A 19,187-nucleotide genomic window follows, 5' to 3' on the forward strand; every position below is an offset into this window, starting at 1 on the left:
GACCCACATAAAGAGAACAATGAGTGAAGTCCAGATTCAATAGCAGAAGTTTATTAATTGGATCAGTCTAACTGGATTATCACTATTTCCTGTTAAAAAAGGGAAATGCTGGGGACGTGACATTCTTACTTTTATTACCAAATAAAAGTAAGAAAAGGTGTGATCTGCTAAAGAATAGTATGATATCACCAACCCCTTACAGAAATATGTCTACATAGTTCAGCTTTTCCTCTTTTCTGTGAAATTCACTATTGCTTTATTGAATCGACTGTTGCCCACTACGTTAAGAAAAATAATCTATCTGCCTCTGAACTATAATCAATGTAACCAAGTAAGAAAAAAGGACAAGCATTTTACTTCAATGTCTGCAAAGTCAGAAGAGTATAAGCAGAATGTGGCGTTTAGCCTCTCAAAAGTCAAGGAAACACAATGTATGTTACAACTCACAAGCTGCAAGTGCTTAACCTATTTGTAATAAATATCTCGTTCTTCACATAACGTAATGTGTTATGCTGCCAACTTCTAGAAACATCCAAACAATGCAATTTTTTAATCACATAAAGCTTTGGTTAGATAGAAATGCTAGTTTTTAGATTTATGCACTAAATTTCAACTACTTCACTCGAAAATGCTAGACACAAACATCTGAAGCAGAAATTGATGATGAGGTCATGCATGCTCACTGCAAGTATATCTGGAAGTGAGACAAGCCAACAGTCTAAACCATTTCCTTTGAACTTGACAAGCACAGAATGTTTCAAGGAACACAAGCTATGATATGCTTTTATACAAGTTCCAACCTTTCAATTGGACACAAAATCAACTGGAAAATAACCTGCAGAGTCAGAGCATCACCTGATGTGAAATATTGCCATTAAGGCAATAGTTAAGGACTAGATCAGACCTTCTCCTGAGATGGATCTGCAAAGAGCACGTGGCCTTTGTATTATCAGGGCTCTTTCTTGGCTGGGATCAAAGCCCAGGTGTACAAATATAGGTGGGGAGCAGTTATCATCCTGCAGCTCCTGAACAAGTGCTCCTCTTCCCAGCCTCCACTAACAAACAGCAACATTTTTATTCTGATCCCTGAATGGCATCAATGAACAATATCCTTTGAGGTTTGCCTACAGGCTCAGTGAGACTAGCTCAGAGAGCTGTGACACATTCCCTCACTGCAGCAAACCAAGGGGCACAGAAAAACTGCAACCACCAGTCCTCTCATTTTATAAAGTAGTGAGGTGAAAAACCTCTCCCTTCTGCACCTCTTCCCTGCTTTGGCCCTGGAAGATGTGTGGTTTGTTTCCCAGTTCTGCAGGAAATGTTTTTAGAAGATCTGCAGCATGACAAATGCTAAGACATGGGAAATAACTTAAGTATCTCTAGGTATGGTTTATATCAGTACCACTGAATTGGTCCCTATATGAGTACCAAAATCTGAGGTCATGCCAAGTTACTTGCACAAGGACTGCCTGAATCACTGATAGCAGCAGGACTAATGCAGGTCCTGTTTCCTTTATTTCCTCTCTCAGGTTAGACTTTCAAATGAGCCCTTCAGAGCAGCAAGAGACACAAGAACTGTTTGGTATTTACATTAAAAATTAAATATATTTTAGATTTTTAAAAATATTGTATGGTAAGCATGAAGAATGCAAGAATCACCACTTCAGTAATTAAAATAAAATGCTCCATAGTCACTATCTATCAGCATTACATATAGCTAAAGGAAAGTATAATCCATTAATAATTCAGTAATTATGGAATAGGGCATTAAAAATCAGTTTTATATTTGAAAACAAGGTCAAAATGAAAAGAAAAAACCAGTAATTGTCAGCATGCATCATCTTAATTTTCATTTTATTTTTAGGCCAGCTGCAAGAAAGCTCAAGGATCAGGTCAGACAGTTGAAATAGTATTTAATCAACCTTGAATATCAGTTGAAAAAGAAAATTATGATGCAAAGAAAATATAAAATTTATCTAGGATTAAAAAAGCACCAGTTTTCACTGTTTACATTTGAAAACAGGAGCAATTGTATTTAAATTATTTTTCCACGTACAATAATTTTTAATAAGAATATGAAGGAATAAAACTCTGGAAGGGCAGTGAGCCTCAAAGTATCTATTGATAATTAACATAGGTAAAGGAATAAAGAAGTAAGAGAAATCGAAAAAAAGATGACACCGAGTTCCCCAGTTCACAAGACTGCACAAAAATATTCAAAAACCCCCAGTTTACCTATATTTTAAAGGCTACTTTGCCTCTAAGTATTACCAGAGAAAAATTCTTAAAGCAAGCTCAAATATATTCTTGAAAGTTGCTGAACAGGCATAAACAAATATTTGAAAGCTTAGTTTTCTCCAAGAGATGTGATTCTTCCATTTATACAAAAACAAGCTGATATAAACAGAACCATGACAATTTATATTAGCTGTAGATTTTTCTCTTACTAAACTCAGTTACTTCCAGACTGTTTTGTACAAATAACTCTGTAAACATGCTGTTAATCCAGCATCCTCACATGAAAGAAATAACAGCGTTATTTCTAACTGGAAATGTCAAGACCAAGAAAAATCTCAGAAATGAGTGGAATATTTATACAACATATTCCAAGTGAACATCACAAAAATTATTTTGGAACACCACAGGGGACTTTTCACAGAAAAGTGTTGGAAGAGGTAGGATTTTTTTCTTGCAGTCAACAAGTGAAATCTAATAGGATAGCTTCTAAAAAAATTTTAATAAAGGTCATAGTTGAGCTGTCACAAGCAAGAATTTTAATTAACACCCTAGCAGTCAGCAATTAAGTCTGCACATCTGATAGCTTTACAACAGAGACTAGAGAACTGCATTAGACTACAAACATTTATTTACATGGCAATTACTATGGACAGGAACTCAGGTTTTTGGTTCCGTTTGTTTGGTTTTTTGTTGGGTTTTTTGGTGGCTTTTTTTTTTTTTTCCCAGAAAACCAATGATCTTGTACAAAAACTAGGAAATGCAAAGGTGCTCCTGCCCTGGGAGATTTAACTGTTTCCTGTAATCATATCCAGTAGATGAATGCAGTGCCCATATTAGAAGTTAATTTAACAGCATCCCCCAAGAGAGACAGCAGAGGCTCTAAGATCATTGATCCCAGGGAATGTGTAGAGGATGGGGGAAAGGGAAAGCAGAAAGGGTGGAAGTTCTGTCCCTCATGATCATGGAAATAATGGCAGCCACAGCACCATGTACATTCTCCATAGCTGAACTGGGTCCATGTCTATTTGTGAAGAAAACTCCTCTGGTTACTAGTTTGGTTGGGATATTTTCCTGTAGTAAATATTAATATCCCAAGCCTTTAAAATCATGGCTGTTATAGAGATGATGAACAGAATGTACGGTTTGTAACATTTCCCATACAGTTCAACATGGAACATTGCATCCAAGTTTCTTTTCTTCATCTAAAAGTGACATTTCTTTACCTAAAGTGATCACAATTCTAGACACCACGAAGTCTTTGAGTTTCAAAACTGTGATGGCATGCCTGCATCTGTGTTGCTCCTGAGATGGAGCAGGCACAGTCTTGTTGGAAGCATGGCTGGAAAACCAGCATCCTCTGGCCATCCTCCGTGCAGGGGCACTGGAATAGCTCAGGGCACCTGCCTGAATCAGGAGGGACATTTCCTGCAGCGTTTACTGCTGAGAGTGTGGGTTCCCCTGGCCAGGAGAGGGTCTGTGCAGGGCAGGCACCTGCCCCTCTGCCCCTGCTGCTGTCACCTACTTGCCCAAGGCAGCTTGTCCTGCTGCTGCCTTTGCACCTCCTAGGGAGCAGGACTAAGGCATTAATAATTTACTATACATAAACTACTGAAGTGTAAGCACCTCACTGCCATATTAAAGCCTATCTGTAAATATGAGGAGCCCGAGGAAATTGTGCTTTGTTTTTTCCAATTCTTTGTTTATCAGCAACTTTCTGGCATGGAATAAATTCCTGGAATATTTAAGAAGGGAATCCTTAAGACTGTGAACTTTAAGAAATTAAACAGAACCAAGGAAATTAATAAATGTCCTGTTTAATTCAAGTTATTTCAAAACCACAGTGAATATATTACTTTTCCTTGTCTGAGTCAATAGAATGATGACTAGGTAAGTAACAGTCAATGTCTGCGAAGGAGAAATTGTGCCTGATCTGGGTACTGGACAGAAAAAAAAAAAAATGAAGGAGAAATTGTGCCTGACCTGGGTACTGGACAGAAAAAAAAACCAGTTTTCAGTTCAATATCAGGTATTAGTAGAAAACATCATGTACCTTGACTTTTCTACCTGATGTTATGTAAAATCTCCAAGAACACAGTCTAAACAAAAGCACTGCAAGACAGGAAAACTGTACTCTAAGGTTAATCAATTGTTCCCTGAAAAGTAAAAAGAAGTATTAGATACCAAAATCTAATTAAAGGCCAGTATCATGCAGCACTTTAATTATTTACAGCAATTAGAGAGTACATTTACTAAATTTGCAGATGACATCTGGCTGAAAAATGCTGCCATCTTGTTGGAGGACAAGTTTAACATACAGACCAAAATTAGAGAAATGTCTTAAAGGAGAAAAAACTGTTAGACACCAAGTTCTGACACCTAGGTAGGAATAAACAACACAAGATGGGAAAAAGCAGGTTGAGTAACAGTTCTAAAATCAAATCTGTTGCAGAGCAGACAAAAAAAGATGGAAGGGAGAAAAGAGAAATTATGATTGCAATCTAAACAGGTTAACAATATCAAGCCATGATAGCAAGAAGTTGTGATGTGTATGAACAGAGCTTGCAAATGGGATTGGGAAAAACACCCATAGTTTTACTGCTGCTCTTCCTAGTTTTTGGCTACAAGACTCTAGCCTGACTGCCATGTTTTGGTATTCTATACAGACCCAGTCCATTTAGTGAGAGATCAGCATGGAGAAAGCTCCAGGGAAACCTCCCTGCAGCCTTCCAGAAGTTTAAGGTGCTGCATAAAAAGGAGGGAGAGGAACTTCTTATACAGGTAGACAGTGGCAAGACAAGGGGCAAATGGGTTTTACACTGAAAGAGGTTAGGTTTAGACTAGATGTTAGCGCGAAATTCTTTACTCAGATGGTGGTGAAAGACTTGAATAGGCTGTCCAGAGAAGCTGCTCATGTCTTATCTCTGGAAGTGTTCAAGGTCTGGTTGGATGGGGCCCTCAGCAACCTGGTCTAGTGAATTTCACCCCTGTCTTTGGCAGAGGGATTGGACCTAGATGATTCTGAAGTCCCTTCCAGCCAAACCATTTATTATCAGGAAAGACACACAGAAATTGCAAGCAAGTTACAAGCAAGACTGCATGAACTGGGGTTGTCCAATGTACTGAAGAAGAAGCTAAGGGGACATTCAGATAACATGCTCTGCATACATAAAGGTTAGCTGCCACAAGTAAGAAAATAAACAGTCGTCCCTGTTAGTGGTGGTTATGGAAAACATCAAACAAAAGTAATTTGTCTTGCAGCACCCTTTTTACTCAATTTCCTTCACAAATCTGAAGTGACTGGAAGATAACAGTTTCATGTAAACTTATGAATTTAAAGAATAATGCTTCTAAATAAAAGAAAATCTTTATTATCTTCATGTGTATCAGTTTCATAAGGAATATTTCAAGACTTATATTATATTTAAGCCAGTAAGAAAAATGTTTTAATAAAACAAATCAGCTTGCAAACACATACAGTATTATAAACTAACATTAAAATCATTATCCACTATCACAACAATTTATCCACAACTTATGATGGCATGAAGTCTAGCACCTGAATGAAAAAACTAAAAAATTAGTAACAATAAAATCATTTAGCTTTGATTAATAAAGTCTTTTGATTTTCTCACTATTCCAAGAAAAACAGGAACAAATATTTCCAGATTTTCTCTCATGCCAAATGTTTTCATCTTCCACTTGGCTGAAGTAAGTTCATGTAAATGTTGGACATACATTTTGAAAATTATTATGTATTGTGATCTACCAACATGATCTTTCTATTTGTGTTAAACGCTAGCACCATCTACTGGTCCAGAAGGTCCTTTCAAACTTTAGAAAAAGCTGTGGAAAGTGATCCAGCCAAAATGACGCAAAACGATACTGACAGCAGCACATAGTTTTTCAGTCCCTGTACAGGCAAAAGAAGAGAAAAAGGAAAATACCATCTTGTCATTATTGATACCACTTGAAAAAAAGGTAGAATAAACTACTAAGTTTCATTTAGGCAGAGATTATATGAAAAGAATGAAAGGCTTAGAGAGTTACAAAGATTTGGGTAATGAACATTAGGACCTTCTACTGTGGTGCAACACTAATCTGCAGTGGGAGACAGACCTTTCAGTTCTAGATCCAAGCTAGGTACCTATGGATCCTAGACAGATTGGCAAAAAGAACCCGGTGTTGCACTGCTAGCATTCAGTGCTTCAGATTCCACTAGAAAACTAACTTCTGCCCTATATGTTAAAATCCAGTAAATTAGCTTGTTGTAGACAACCACTGCTGTGGGAATTTAAGATCTCTACATTACACTGTAATTACCAAGGTCATTACAATAATAACATTTCTAATAATAATAATATTACAATGTAATAATAATTCTAATTACAATGTCTGCTGCATTTTTACATCCTTTGTTGAACCTGACCCTAAAAATGTAATGTACTTGCTGATGCATTATTGGGACAACCGCTCATTCCCCTGCTCCACTGAAAAAACTGGCTCAAATGACAACTGTCTTCAGGCAGCGCCTGGCCTCCTGCCTCCCAGCTGTGCTACAGTCTTCATTTACACCCACTGCTCCTCATACAGCTATGGAACTAAAATCCTCATTCCTGTAAAAATTGTTCACAGTTCAGGTTTCTTGGAAAACTTAATATGGCATGATATCACTTTCAGTTTCATAATACAATACTAGTAAGGAGGAATCTGAGATACAGCTGTATACCAACTCATGTTGTCTCTACAGATAGAGGCAATAAAGAGATCTTAGGTGAGAGACCTAATTACATTACCTTGATTTCCTTAAATACAAGGACTCCCCACATTGCAGCAACAAGGCCAGGACCCTGAAGAATAAATTTGTACATTACAGCATTTGATTAAAATTTACTCTGTCTCATTATTGCTCTCAGGGTGGTTGAATTTTGTCTGGATAACACATTTAAGTCTTTTCATTCTGTATAAATAAAGCACTCATGACAAAAGCATAAACATCACTGAAATATTTACTAAGTAAGATACAATAAAATCTTCAGGAAGGGCTAAAGAGTCAAGAAACTGTTGGTTTTTTTTTTGGTTTTTTCAGTAGGCTCAACTTCTTTCTAAATTACACTGCAGAGTCTGCTCCAGCTGTTACATGTTCTTTCAGTAGACTCCAAATAACATGCCTCACTTTAGTCCAAATTAGAGTCCAAAATGTTTCCTAACATTTCCTTTATTAGCATGACTAACTACTGGAAAAAGTTTGATTTTATCGCTCAGTATGATATGAAGAGACTGAAACACAGATGTATTTCCTCTATAGTTGGCATCTGGACAAAGCACAAAGCCAGCCAGGGAGACAGGTCAGGGAAACTCCTGATCTTCCATGATGCTGTTGTAGAGGTTTCCTGGCTAACAGCAAACAGTGATACACAACAGCAACTTCCAGGCACTCTTGGTAATAGAGTTTTTCCCCTGAGGGAGAAAGGATCTGAATTTTCATCTCTGATGAGAAAATATCTGAACATGAAGCAAAAACTGGCTTTGTTAATGCTTTGCATTAGAGCTGTTCTGAGAAACACTTGACAGATGTTTGGCCAGTGACCTTCCTCTCTTCATCTTCAATGCAGCTGATGGGACACAGATATAAGCAGCAAACAGTGTCTCATGCTGAATATATGTGTGGGTGCTGTTTTCTAGTGACTTTGCCAACTATTATTTGAGGGGTTATTTCACTTTATAGATAATGTGCGCTGTGAGAGGAATGCAATTCTAAAAAATGGAACAAAGTGTTAAAATGAATGTGATGAATACTGCTCTAAAAATTTTGCCCAGAGTGAAGTAAAGCAGCAGTTCTGAACCTGTGGTCCAGACAGGCAGTTGCTCATCAGTGCTTCCTTTTATTTTTCATTTTGTGATTTTACATCCTTGTCCTTTAGGCATACTGATAACTAAATTACTAAAACTGCTTCCCATTAATCCTTCAATTTCTAATTAGAATGATCCCAAGGTTTTTTTTCATTGCATACTCTGGAATATATTTTGACTTACTGCATCTTGAGGCAAAGCTTAATCCCTATTAAAGCTGTTTCATTAGTTTGCTTCCAAAATACAGCTCTTAAGCAAAACTTTGGCCTTCATATTTATTGACTCTCATTTGCCACCTTTGTATTACCAACTACTGCAGTGTCAAGAGAGTAAATGCAAAGTTCACTTTTACCTAGTAATTGGAATTTATGCTTTAAAGGTACATCATAAACAGGAATAAAACAGAGACAGGACAGGCCAACATATTTTCCACACATTTGCATAAGAACATTATTTTCAGTAATACATAATCTGTTCTGTTTGTTCAAGAACTGTAAAAAGAAAAAATTACTTAAGCAAGCAAAACAACTACTAGGGGATAAAATTCACAAACTCAAAAACATCCAGACCAAAATGTACTTCCTGGGATGAAAGCATAAAAAATTCTTCTTGTAATCACTTGAATTAAATAGTAAATATTGATACAATTCTGTTAACAAAGCTTTGGCTTTTAAATAACCTGAAGACTCACACTCTCAATTCATCTGGTTTTTCTTATGCTTGACATTGACCAAGATGGTGCTTGTCACAATCATTCATGTTCCTAAAAACCCAAAGACTAGTGCAGACAAGCAGACGAGGCACTGTATAATTTTGACTAACAATGCTCTAGACCCATCATAATTTCAACTGAATTCCAAAGGCAGAAGGGTAAAAAACCCATTCGCTTTTAATTCTAGTTAGAGATTTTATTTTTTATATACTTACTGCAGTAATTATTGGAAAGCTGACAACAGCACTGAGATAGTGATTGGCCAGGAACCAGCAGCAATTGGCTATTGCCCAAAGCACACCAGAAACAAACCCTAGAAAAATAAATCCCAATCAAAAACATGCATAGCAAGGTATGGGCAGCAGTTTGTGGAAGTTCTATACTATAGCATAATACAGCAATTGTATAGAAGTATTTTAGTACATTAACTACTTTAAACAAGCTGGCTCTGGTAAACTAAAGCAAAGCTTGAAGGATAAAAATCAGCTACTCCAACTGAAGTAGCAAATCAAATTTATTATTTTCTGGGCAATGTGCTCTCCACTCTGGCAACCAGTTTTTGAAAATCTGCAATGTTCTCTTTTCAGATTAGAACAAAAGTTACCACTGTCTCCTAACCTTAATTAAGCAACCTAATAGTGCTCTTTCAAAAGAGACAAGAAGTCAAATGAAGATACTTGAAAGGCGAACGCAACTTGAACTAATCACTGCAAAATGGTCCAAAAAAGTAGCTGAAATGAAATGCTGATTTAAAAACAGTCATACCTGGCAATATGGCTTGGGGATAAACATAAGGTTTATTCTTCCTGACTACACAATAGATCAAAAAGTAGATGGTACTTGTAAGAAATATTCCACTGAAGTGCGCAAAAACGTAATCTAAATCTGAAAGAGAAATTACAAAATGTTAGTAAAAACACCAGTTATTAATTTTAACAAAATTATATTCATCAATAACATTCATATAGACAAAAATGCATAGAAGTGCTACTCCTAAGAATTCAAATTCAAATCTCATTGTGCTAAACACACCGGCCAGTCTGTGGATGCATACAATAAGTGACACCTATTAAACATGTACTAAATGCTGTGTTGACTTATTACATGCACTTCTAAACATTTTTATGAGCTGTTATTTTCAGAACTCTATTACATATTCCTAAATTAACTTAATACAACCTTGAGAAAATCCTCAGGTGAGGCTACAAAACTGGGGTGGGGATTTGACATAATTGTAGATAGTCAACTGAAGTTGTAATTATGTTCCTGCATCCTTGTTTTGTTCTGTACACTTAAGGGCAAGACAACTGCACAGACTATGTAAGCTATATATAGCTCAGTTTTGTACTTTTTTAATCTTGAAGGATGTATCATAAATTTGATCACTATAATTACGAACAATAACAAATCCTTTATGGATTTTGTACATGCTAAGAGAGTGTTTCCAACATGGTGAAGCAGAAGCATGTAGCAAGGTGATCCTTGTCTCCGTGGAGCTATAAATTCTCAACAGGAAAGGCAGCTGTGGTAATGACAACATCTGTTTTGCCTGGCTGGGGTATACATACCTTGCAGTATTCAAGAGAAATTGCATACGACAATGGTGACATTATGTGTTCTCAGCACTACTTCGCTCTTAATATGCTTCAGGCATCACCTGACAGAGTATAACCTAAACCTTAAGGAAATGTTTCTGGGGGAATATTGTTTGAGAATGGCAATTAGGCTTATGTTAAATGGCTTCAATTTAAAAAACCAACATGGTTTTAATTACTTATGTTGTTACATATCTGCTCTCCTCATCTCTTATGATCAATCTTCTCTTCCTTTATTGCTGTTGGCAATTGGCAAACTCGTGTCCTCATTCTCCACTCATACAAACTCTGTATTTTGAGAATGCTAGTATTTAATGCCTTCAGAAACATACCTGTGAATTAAGTATGGTAGTCTTTGGGCTGTTTTTAATGTTTTTTTATGGTGTAATTAACCTCTGAGAAAAAGGGAGTGCTAGGGCTATGATTATGACAACATCTAAAGTAGTTTAGAACTGATAAATTGTCATGGTATACTTTCAGGCATATCAAGAACTTCACCCTATGCCTTCAAAAAAGGAGAACACAATGATGAAATGAAGTACAAGTGATCTATTAGCCTTTACCAAACTGACTTGCTCCTGTGTATACAGTTTCATTTCTTCTTCCATGGTCCTTGATGTAAAGTACTGGTACAAAACTGGAACCATAGAGTATTCCAGCCACTACAGCCAGGCTACAGCCTCTTTAAAAGAGCAAAAATAGGAGAAAATAGCCTTGCATGAGTTAAGGAAGTAGACAACACATGTAAGCCCAGTAGTGCAGGTAAAGACTGTGCATCATATAAAAATTGCTAGCTCTAAAAATAAAACATTTTAGCACATTTTAATTTTCTGGTAGAGAAATGGTTCACATAATTTCCCTCTACTTTGTAGCCAAACAACCCAGACAATGCTTGGTGCAAAAGCCAGCAATCTAGATTAATGATATGGGAAATTAAATAACTAGGATTTCCTAAAAGGAGAGCTAGGGGACAACAAACAAAAATTCAGTTTAAAATGCTCCCTCCCTCACCTTTGTTGTTGCCATCTATGTATTTGTAACTTCCCAGGTTCATTGACTTCTCAGTCTGCTTCTCCATCTCCAGATTGCTGTGCTCTTGGCAGTCTCCACTCCCCACACTGGCTTCTTGTTAGCTTGCTTCTACTTTGAAGCACTTTTACTGTCTCCTTACCATACTGCCATGCCTTCTCCAGCTGCATTCACTTGGAAACCACACCTGGAAGCATGTCATTAGCACAGGCTTCTTCTATGCTAGAGTGCTAATCAACTAGGTGCTAAAACCCAGCTCTGTAATTACTGAGTTGATATTGTTATTTCCTTTGCCAAATGATATTTTTCACAGTAGTACCTAATACTTGATTGGTAAGGTTAGACACACTCAACAGTGGCAATGGAATAATCTAAACAGCTGTGTAGTTATTCATATATAGATTTGCACACTACACTTGCATGTAAAAACCTGTTATCTATTGTGTGACTTTGCTATGAAACCACAAATTCTGCTCTTACACTGTGTTTAACTACTTTCTCTGGCTACTTTCTATGCACCAGCAAAAACTGTTAACAACTTACATGAGTCTCCTTTTTGCTGGAGAAAGTTTGTTCACCCATGAGTCCTCAGTGGTATCTTCAGAAACATTAATAGACTGCAAAAAACCCAAGAGTTTCCATGCAAATTTAGTTTAGTTTGATTTCTTAAAATGTGCAATTTTTAAAAAGCATCTTCTGTGATTCAGTCTGGTAGACTAGCACCTCTAGTGAGCACTGAGCACAGCTATAAAACTCTCAGGGCTCTCTGTTCAGGTAGCCACTGAACCCTGAGCTCCAGCAGGAAGGTACAATAATAGGAGGAGCCTGTGGTTCTCCAGCTCTCCTTGCATACTTTGGGCTCCCTAAGGAGTGACAGCCAATCTGGTACACACACTGGCCTCCAGCCTGTGCCACAGCTAATGATGATAGTCAGCAACTCTTGGCAGTCTCCTGGCTCTGCAACAGGGCAAAAACCTGGCCTTTCACCTAAGCACCCTCACAGCTTTACAACTAATGTTTAATTGAAATTGCTTCCTCTTTTCATATAAGAAAGTAATACACTCTTCTATATAATCTCCATCATAATGAAGAAGGACTTTCTAAGCCATCTAAAGCTGACAAACAAGAAAGAACACTTGGGAATATCTTCTCTTGCTAATATCAGAAATGATGTCCAAGAACCACAGATTAAGATACAATCAGTACATATGCGTGTTGTTTTATGTAGTCTACCGTAAATCCTAGCAAACTTGACTAACAAACACATTTTTTGTTTTAAAATGGATATGTATTTTCACTGCTATAAAATAACTGTAGAGTACTTACACTTTCTCTCAGTAAAGGTGTGCTTTCTAATGAAGCTGAAGAACTCTGGACTTCAGTTTTTATAAAAAGAAATATGACAGCACTCAGAAGAGAAAAATACACCAATAAATACCATGTCAGTTATAAGGACATAACATTTAGTGTCCAGAGACAAAAATTTTACTTTGAGGCATATTCCTTTGTTTTCATTATTACCCTAGAGTCACTGCAGTATATTTAAAAATCCAATTGCTTTAAAGTCATAACTTACTATGATTATATATACAAAAATATGTAAATGTAATAATTTTAAGTTATTAATTTAACTTAGCTAAAAGATAATCTAAGTGCAAGTAAGTAAATAAATCAGTTTTTGTTCACTTTATAGATCTTTCTTCTTATGCAATGTGATTGAAACATCTTTTAACAGTATGCAGTTACAACCATATTAACAACAGATGCTTTAGCTAACAGTGCCCTTTTGTACCAAAACACATAAATGGAACACGCTTCAAAATGCTATATGGAACAGCTTAAACCTGCAAAGAATTGCCTCTATATTCATGAAAAAATTTTAACTTTTAGTCTTCCATCATATGTGAGGAATGGGATACTGCTGCTACAGGGCCTTGTGAGCATACAGAAGGAAAAGAGATATTGCTCAGTGCATTAAGTGAATAAAATGGAGAAAAAGGGTAATATTACTACTCTTAACCTTGCCTCCAGGAGACTGGGTAAATACATGCAATCAGAACTGGAAGGATCTGTTTTTTACTTTTATGAAAAACATTTTAATGATCTAGGAATTTCTTCTCCCAGCTGTAAACAGAATACTTCCATCTGAAGAAGGATTCATTTCTTACTGATGGAATAAGCATAGTTATACAAGGACGTCAGTTTTCTCCAGAGGAAACATACAGATTTCACACAGGAAGCTAAAATGAAAAGCCTTATTCTGAGTTCCACAGAGCAACATGCACAGGTTTTGTGCAGTTTGCCAGGGAAACGTGTTTGCTCACAATCCCTCTCCCTGTTGGTTACTCCTCCATGACATCTCAGAAACAGAAAGCAGGTGGTGATCTGAATGAATCCACCAGGAAGGAATAGCAGTACTGTTACTATTTTCTCAGTACCTCCCAAAATCATGTGCCACATGTAACAGGAATGGATACAAAGCTGCAGACTCTCAGAAAAGAAGGAAAGTGGAAGCTAATCTAAGGCAGAAGCTCTGGCCTACCAGTCAGAAATTGCTTATTTTCATGTTCTTAACACCCTCCTTTTCTGAAAGGCACTCTGTTAATCTTCTGCCAGCATGCTTACAGTAAACCCTTAGGATTTAGGGCCATCTTCCCAGCCATCCAGCTGGAAAGCAAGAACACTGCTACATATCAAAGATCCTCTTTCCTCTGTGCTTGGACCAAAACATATGCATTCATACAAAGAGCAAACAAGCAAAAAGAAAGAATAAAGTCCTTCCAAAGATCCTGAAGGAAGACACTGCATGGGATTTGGAAGTGTGGCTTAAGATTTACATGACATAGAGCTACTACAGACAGGAAAACATGCAAAGCCTCTGGCCTTTCATGGACCCCAAAGCACCAAGGAAGGGGCTCTGTGGCATATTCTGTTGTTATGAGATTAAGATTTGTACCCCTGACTGAATAAAGGGAGATCAGAAATCTGAGGTTTTCTCAACAAGATTCTTTTAGTCAGTCTGTCCTCTGACAGGATATGGGGAAGTCAACCATTAGAATACGCTAGCTAGAGAGGCAATTCATGTATCTCTGCTTTGCCTTGAACAGGCCTACCAGCATTAAAATATATTTTTGTGTTTAGGGATAACCATTTCACCCCTGTACTGGATAACATGTCTTTCTACATGAACACTGACCAAGGTATGGATAGCTCACGAATTTGGAAGTACATGGATTTGCCAAAGATTATTCAATATATTTGTTCTCTTGTTAAATCATCCTGGTGGTTGGTTATTAAATATGTATTTTACATAACAGATATTAATTATAATAATCAATTTCTACCTTATAAGTGAAAGTCCAGCTCCAATATAATTTAAGATTGGTCGTGATACTTCTTCCGGGTCAATTCCAAACCAACCAAACCTGGAACATTTAACCAGTTTCACTTAGATGCACAGACTTTATACCAATAGTTAAATTATAACCTAGTCCTTGAAGTCTTGACTTACATAAATAATTCTGCCTATGTATGTATTTTCAGTATTAGATCAGTGCTTCAGCCGACTTGCAAAAAACAATGCCTAGTTTACAAAAACAACCTTTAATTTAACATGCATTTTTAAAATATATATATATTTAAAAACTGAAGTTATTTTATCAGACCAGATTGCAGAAGAAAAAATACAAATATGTACTAGTTTTACATTAAGAAATTCATTATTTATTGACTCAATCACATCACTGGGCATTCTTTTTTCTATTAAAACAGAGGAAATACAAAAAGCTAAAACAGTTAACTTGAGTACTTTCCACTAAGAAGGAAAAAGTTTTAATACATAGGGTAGTGGTAGACTTGGCAGTGTTACATTAATGGCTGGAGTTGCTGATGATCTTAAAGGTCTTTTCCAACCTGAATGACTATGATTCTACAGGTGAGTTTTCACTTATTAATGAAGATTTGGCAACATTAATGATGTTATTAATCAATTGATGACTTAAGATTTAAAACATACTTACCTTGAACTTGCCCAGCCTGTCAGCAAATTAAAAGAAGCCCATATCAAAAGACCAAGAGCTAAGCCAATAGTTTTAACAATAGGGACAACTGTAACATTGCCTGAAATACAAAAACCAAAACTGAAATCAGTAAAAAATAGAATGTGATCTTGTATATGCTTGCTTTCGGTTCTGTGCTTGGTTGGAAGGCAAAGAAATTTAGGAAGCTAGAAGGCAGTAGGAAACAATGTTTTCAAAAATAAATACATTGAACATAGACTTTTCCTTTATATAATTTTAAATGTTATTTTTGGTGTGACTTTGCCTCATAAAATAAGCATAATAAAACAGTATTTATTATAGGGGTACAGTTCCATTAACAGTGAGGCTTTAAAGAACTGAATAACTAATATTTTATATATGGAAAAGTTTCAAGAATTGGAATCTCTTTATCCTCACCTGTAGCCCACACAAAACCTCCAACCATAGCCAGGGGCCAAAACCGGGGGCAATTCTGGATCAAATTGACCACTAAAGAAACTATCCATATGGAGGCACAGAGAATCCATTGGAAGAACATGCCTGTGGAAAAATCAAATGCACACAATAGGGAATTTGTAGAATACTGCATGTGTGAATATCTTAACAGTTTATGTTTATCTTTGATGCACTAGTAGATAAAAAAATAAAAAAGGTGGCCACTGCCTTTGTGAAAGCTGGGAACCTTGTTATAATTTATTCAAGGGATTTATTTTTAGGGTGGGTTATAATTTGGTTAACCTTTTCCTTATCACAAATTCTTCCTACAGAGTTTCAAAAGACACTTCGCTGGCCAAAGCTTACACAAGCCCTAATTCTTAAACACATGAAAATTTTGATGGACTTCTGACAAAGATGATATTCAATTGCTGTAAACTTCTCCCACCACTCCAGCAGCTGCTAACACAGAGGACTGCACAGGATGAGACTTTTTCAAAGCTCAAGCTTTTCTGGTAATCCCAGACACTGATGATGGTCAGTGACAGACCTCTTCTACCTCTGTATATTCTTGAAGGGTCAATTAGGCAGACTAGTTAACTTTATACCCAAGCTTGTCTTGTTAGGGTCATATTTGGCATAAAGAGCAGAGGCTATATCCAGCCTGCAATGCAGGTACCATATTACAATAACATAATGGCAAATTTACTCATTTACAGCTCTGATAATTGGTTATGCTTCATATAAACATGAAAATTTCCTCTGAACAAGTCAGCAAATAAAATTACTAAAATGTCAGGTTTTGTTTTTATGTTAGGTGCACAATTGAAAGGCAATGCTCCAAAGTCCAATAACTTTTACCTCATTTATAAATAACACTTTATGTATCTGAGAATCCCCACAAGGGTAGAACAAAGAACATTTCACCTTCCATTGTGACATTCTCATGAAATGTACATCATTCACCGTTAAAGTGTACAACTTATGAAAAGGCCCTTCTCAAGATGTGACACATCCTGAAGCAGTATTTTTGCTTTATACCCTAGCAACAGCAGACAAAATTAAACATACTCTCTGGATTAAGGCTGTGATGATGGCCTCTAGTAATTTGCTGGTAAAATATTATTATTTTAAGCAAAAATAGCCAAAGAAAATACTATAATTAAGTTTACCATCACCAGTATCAAATTTCTTGACAGGCACAAAGTTTGTCCCAAACAGAAGGACAGCTACTGTGGAAGAGGTAAAGCCAATAGCTAGATCTGTTCCATTGCTGATGTTAGCAGTACTGTAAGCTTTCCCAATATTCATCTTTGCTCTGAAGGCGTTTCTTTTTGTGGAGTCGTTTTGCTGCAGGTCCAGGCAGAATCTGGAATCAAAGAGCGGAATTAAGTATGTGGACTATAAATTAATACGAACCTGGTTTAGAAATCTGAAACTTAAAGGACCTTACTTATCAATCTCTCAAAGCTGCTATGAATTGCAAAGTGGTTAATATAGAAAAGGTTCATGTAGAGCCCCATGAAAACTGGGCATAAAACATTAACAAAGTGACTTAAGAACAGTTAAACAAAGAAACCCCCAATATTGTATGTTTTATCTGAAGACATAAGAAAGTAGAGGTGCACTCAGAGGTTATGAATCTGGGAGGGCTATAGGAAGCACTGATGCTTTAGTGAGATGCTATCAGAATATTCCTTATTCACGTAGTCAAAGGGGGGGGTCACAATGGGGTGCATCAAAAATGGGGTAAGACAAAAATCTCAACTGGCAGAAGCATTTACAGCAGACCCATTGTCAAGAAGTCAGGAACAGATGCAGAGACTCTATAGATGCCACAGTGAGATCAGTATGGAATCATAAGAACCACAGGGATTGCTCTAACTGATACTAAATAAAGGTTCATTTTTCTGTGGGGAGCAAAGACAGAAGTTGCCGCTAAAATTTCTTTGTTCATTCCATGTAAGTATAGTAAGAAAGGCAAAGGTTGTTTTAATCCCAGAATATCTCTGACTTTTTTTAAAGTGAGTCCTCTTGAAGTTACACTCAACAGATGAGCCACACATACACTTTTGATATGAAGTATCACTTTGACAGATAAGGTGTCTCTGAGGACAACCATAACAATGCGAACTTTGCGTACATAACTTTCCAAAACTTGGGACACTTTGTTCCAAATCTGGCTAAATTTCACACTCAACTTTCAACTCCATTTCAAATCCTACAAGAGAAAGCTTAATCAAACAAGGCCTGAAGCTACCGGCTCAAACTTTGATGACAGCACTGCTTTAAGGAGGGAATTGAACCAATGACCAACAGAGATCCCGTCCATGCTAAAGAATTCTAATATTGTATGATCAAATATCAAGAACAAATAATAAATTGTCACACAGCATTAAGCTGACTATATTTTTCCTGCATACTTTCCACATCAGAGAGCTTTGAGAGTTCACTAAAAGCCTCTTCTCTTCAATCCTATGTTATTGCCAGATGGACTTGCATATGCCCCTCCAAAGACTTAAGAGGTAACAAATGCCAAAACCAGAACAAATGCCAAATGCTGAAGCTGCTATGCTCTTAAAGCATAGCGGTTGTATTTGAAACTCAAGCAAAGGTAACCGGAATTGATACTGTTATTGAATACTTTTTCCATGAAGTTGCCCTTCCTGAAAAGCACTTCAGGATTCCCAGCAGCAGAAAAAAATACAATTTTGCTGTTGGATGCTGGAATTTTGTGGGCACACATTGCTCTTTTCCTACTAAGTTCACCCCACTGGAGCGTTGTGCTTTGCATTGCCACAATTCCCTCAGAAATATGACACTCACAACAAACCATGATGCTCACTTACTGCAACAGCAACGCATCGCTGCAATCTCAGCAGAGAGGGACAAAATCAAGAGACCCTGTCTTTGAGAGCCTTCACCACAATGGTGAACCAAATTGTTGCCAAGATTCCAAAGAACCACTTTGCTAATTAAGCGGTTTTTTAAAATGTTGCATGTCGTACTGACTACTTATTTGCACATTTCTCCTATTTTCCACTTACTATTAAGGGTGGATACTTTCACCCTCAACTTAGGACACTCCTATGAGTTGGCTCAGATCAACGTGCCCAACTGACACCATAACCCTTGCTCTAGCAATGTATCTTTGCTTCCCTGGGGTGAACTCTTTTAAAAAAGACATTCTCAGGGCACTGTTTTCTCCAAGTGCTATCACGGAACAAGGAAAACCCTCAGCTGAGAGCTGCACCCGGGCCGCTGTGGCTTCACTGACGCCACCGCGCC

General features: G+C 37.0%; 1 protein-coding gene across 3 annotated transcripts; it reads right to left on the reverse strand.

The window, feature by feature from the left end:
- Positions 1-5,580: 5,580 nt before the first annotated feature.
- On the reverse strand, positions 5,581-17,614 carry TMEM144 (transmembrane protein 144). 3 transcript variants are annotated; one of them, XM_031064963.1, is made up of 11 exons: positions 17,078-17,614; positions 15,882-16,004; positions 15,444-15,543; positions 14,769-14,849; positions 12,751-12,832; positions 11,968-12,041; positions 10,959-11,077; positions 9,566-9,685; positions 9,016-9,113; positions 7,032-7,085; positions 5,581-6,148 (listed from the first exon to the last, which is right to left on the reverse strand). In XM_031064963.1, the coding sequence occupies exons 1-11, from the start codon at positions 17,208-17,210 to the stop codon at positions 6,065-6,067; spliced, it is 1,068 nt and encodes a 355-aa protein (XP_030920823.1). In that variant the 5' UTR covers positions 17,211-17,614; the 3' UTR covers positions 5,581-6,064. The 3 variants fall into 3 exon arrangements, with proteins under 3 accessions (XP_030920823.1, XP_030920870.1, XP_005415633.1); XM_031065010.1 differs by having other exon boundaries at positions 10,968-11,077; positions 17,072-17,614; XM_005415576.2 differs by having other exon boundaries at positions 17,072-17,614.
- Positions 17,615-19,187: the final 1,573 nt, after the last annotated feature.

The sequence above is a fragment of the Geospiza fortis genome, unplaced genomic scaffold (assembly GCF_000277835.1).
Source record: "Geospiza fortis unplaced genomic scaffold, GeoFor_1.0 scaffold40, whole genome shotgun sequence".
NCBI lineage: Eukaryota > Metazoa > Chordata > Aves > Passeriformes > Thraupidae > Geospiza > Geospiza fortis.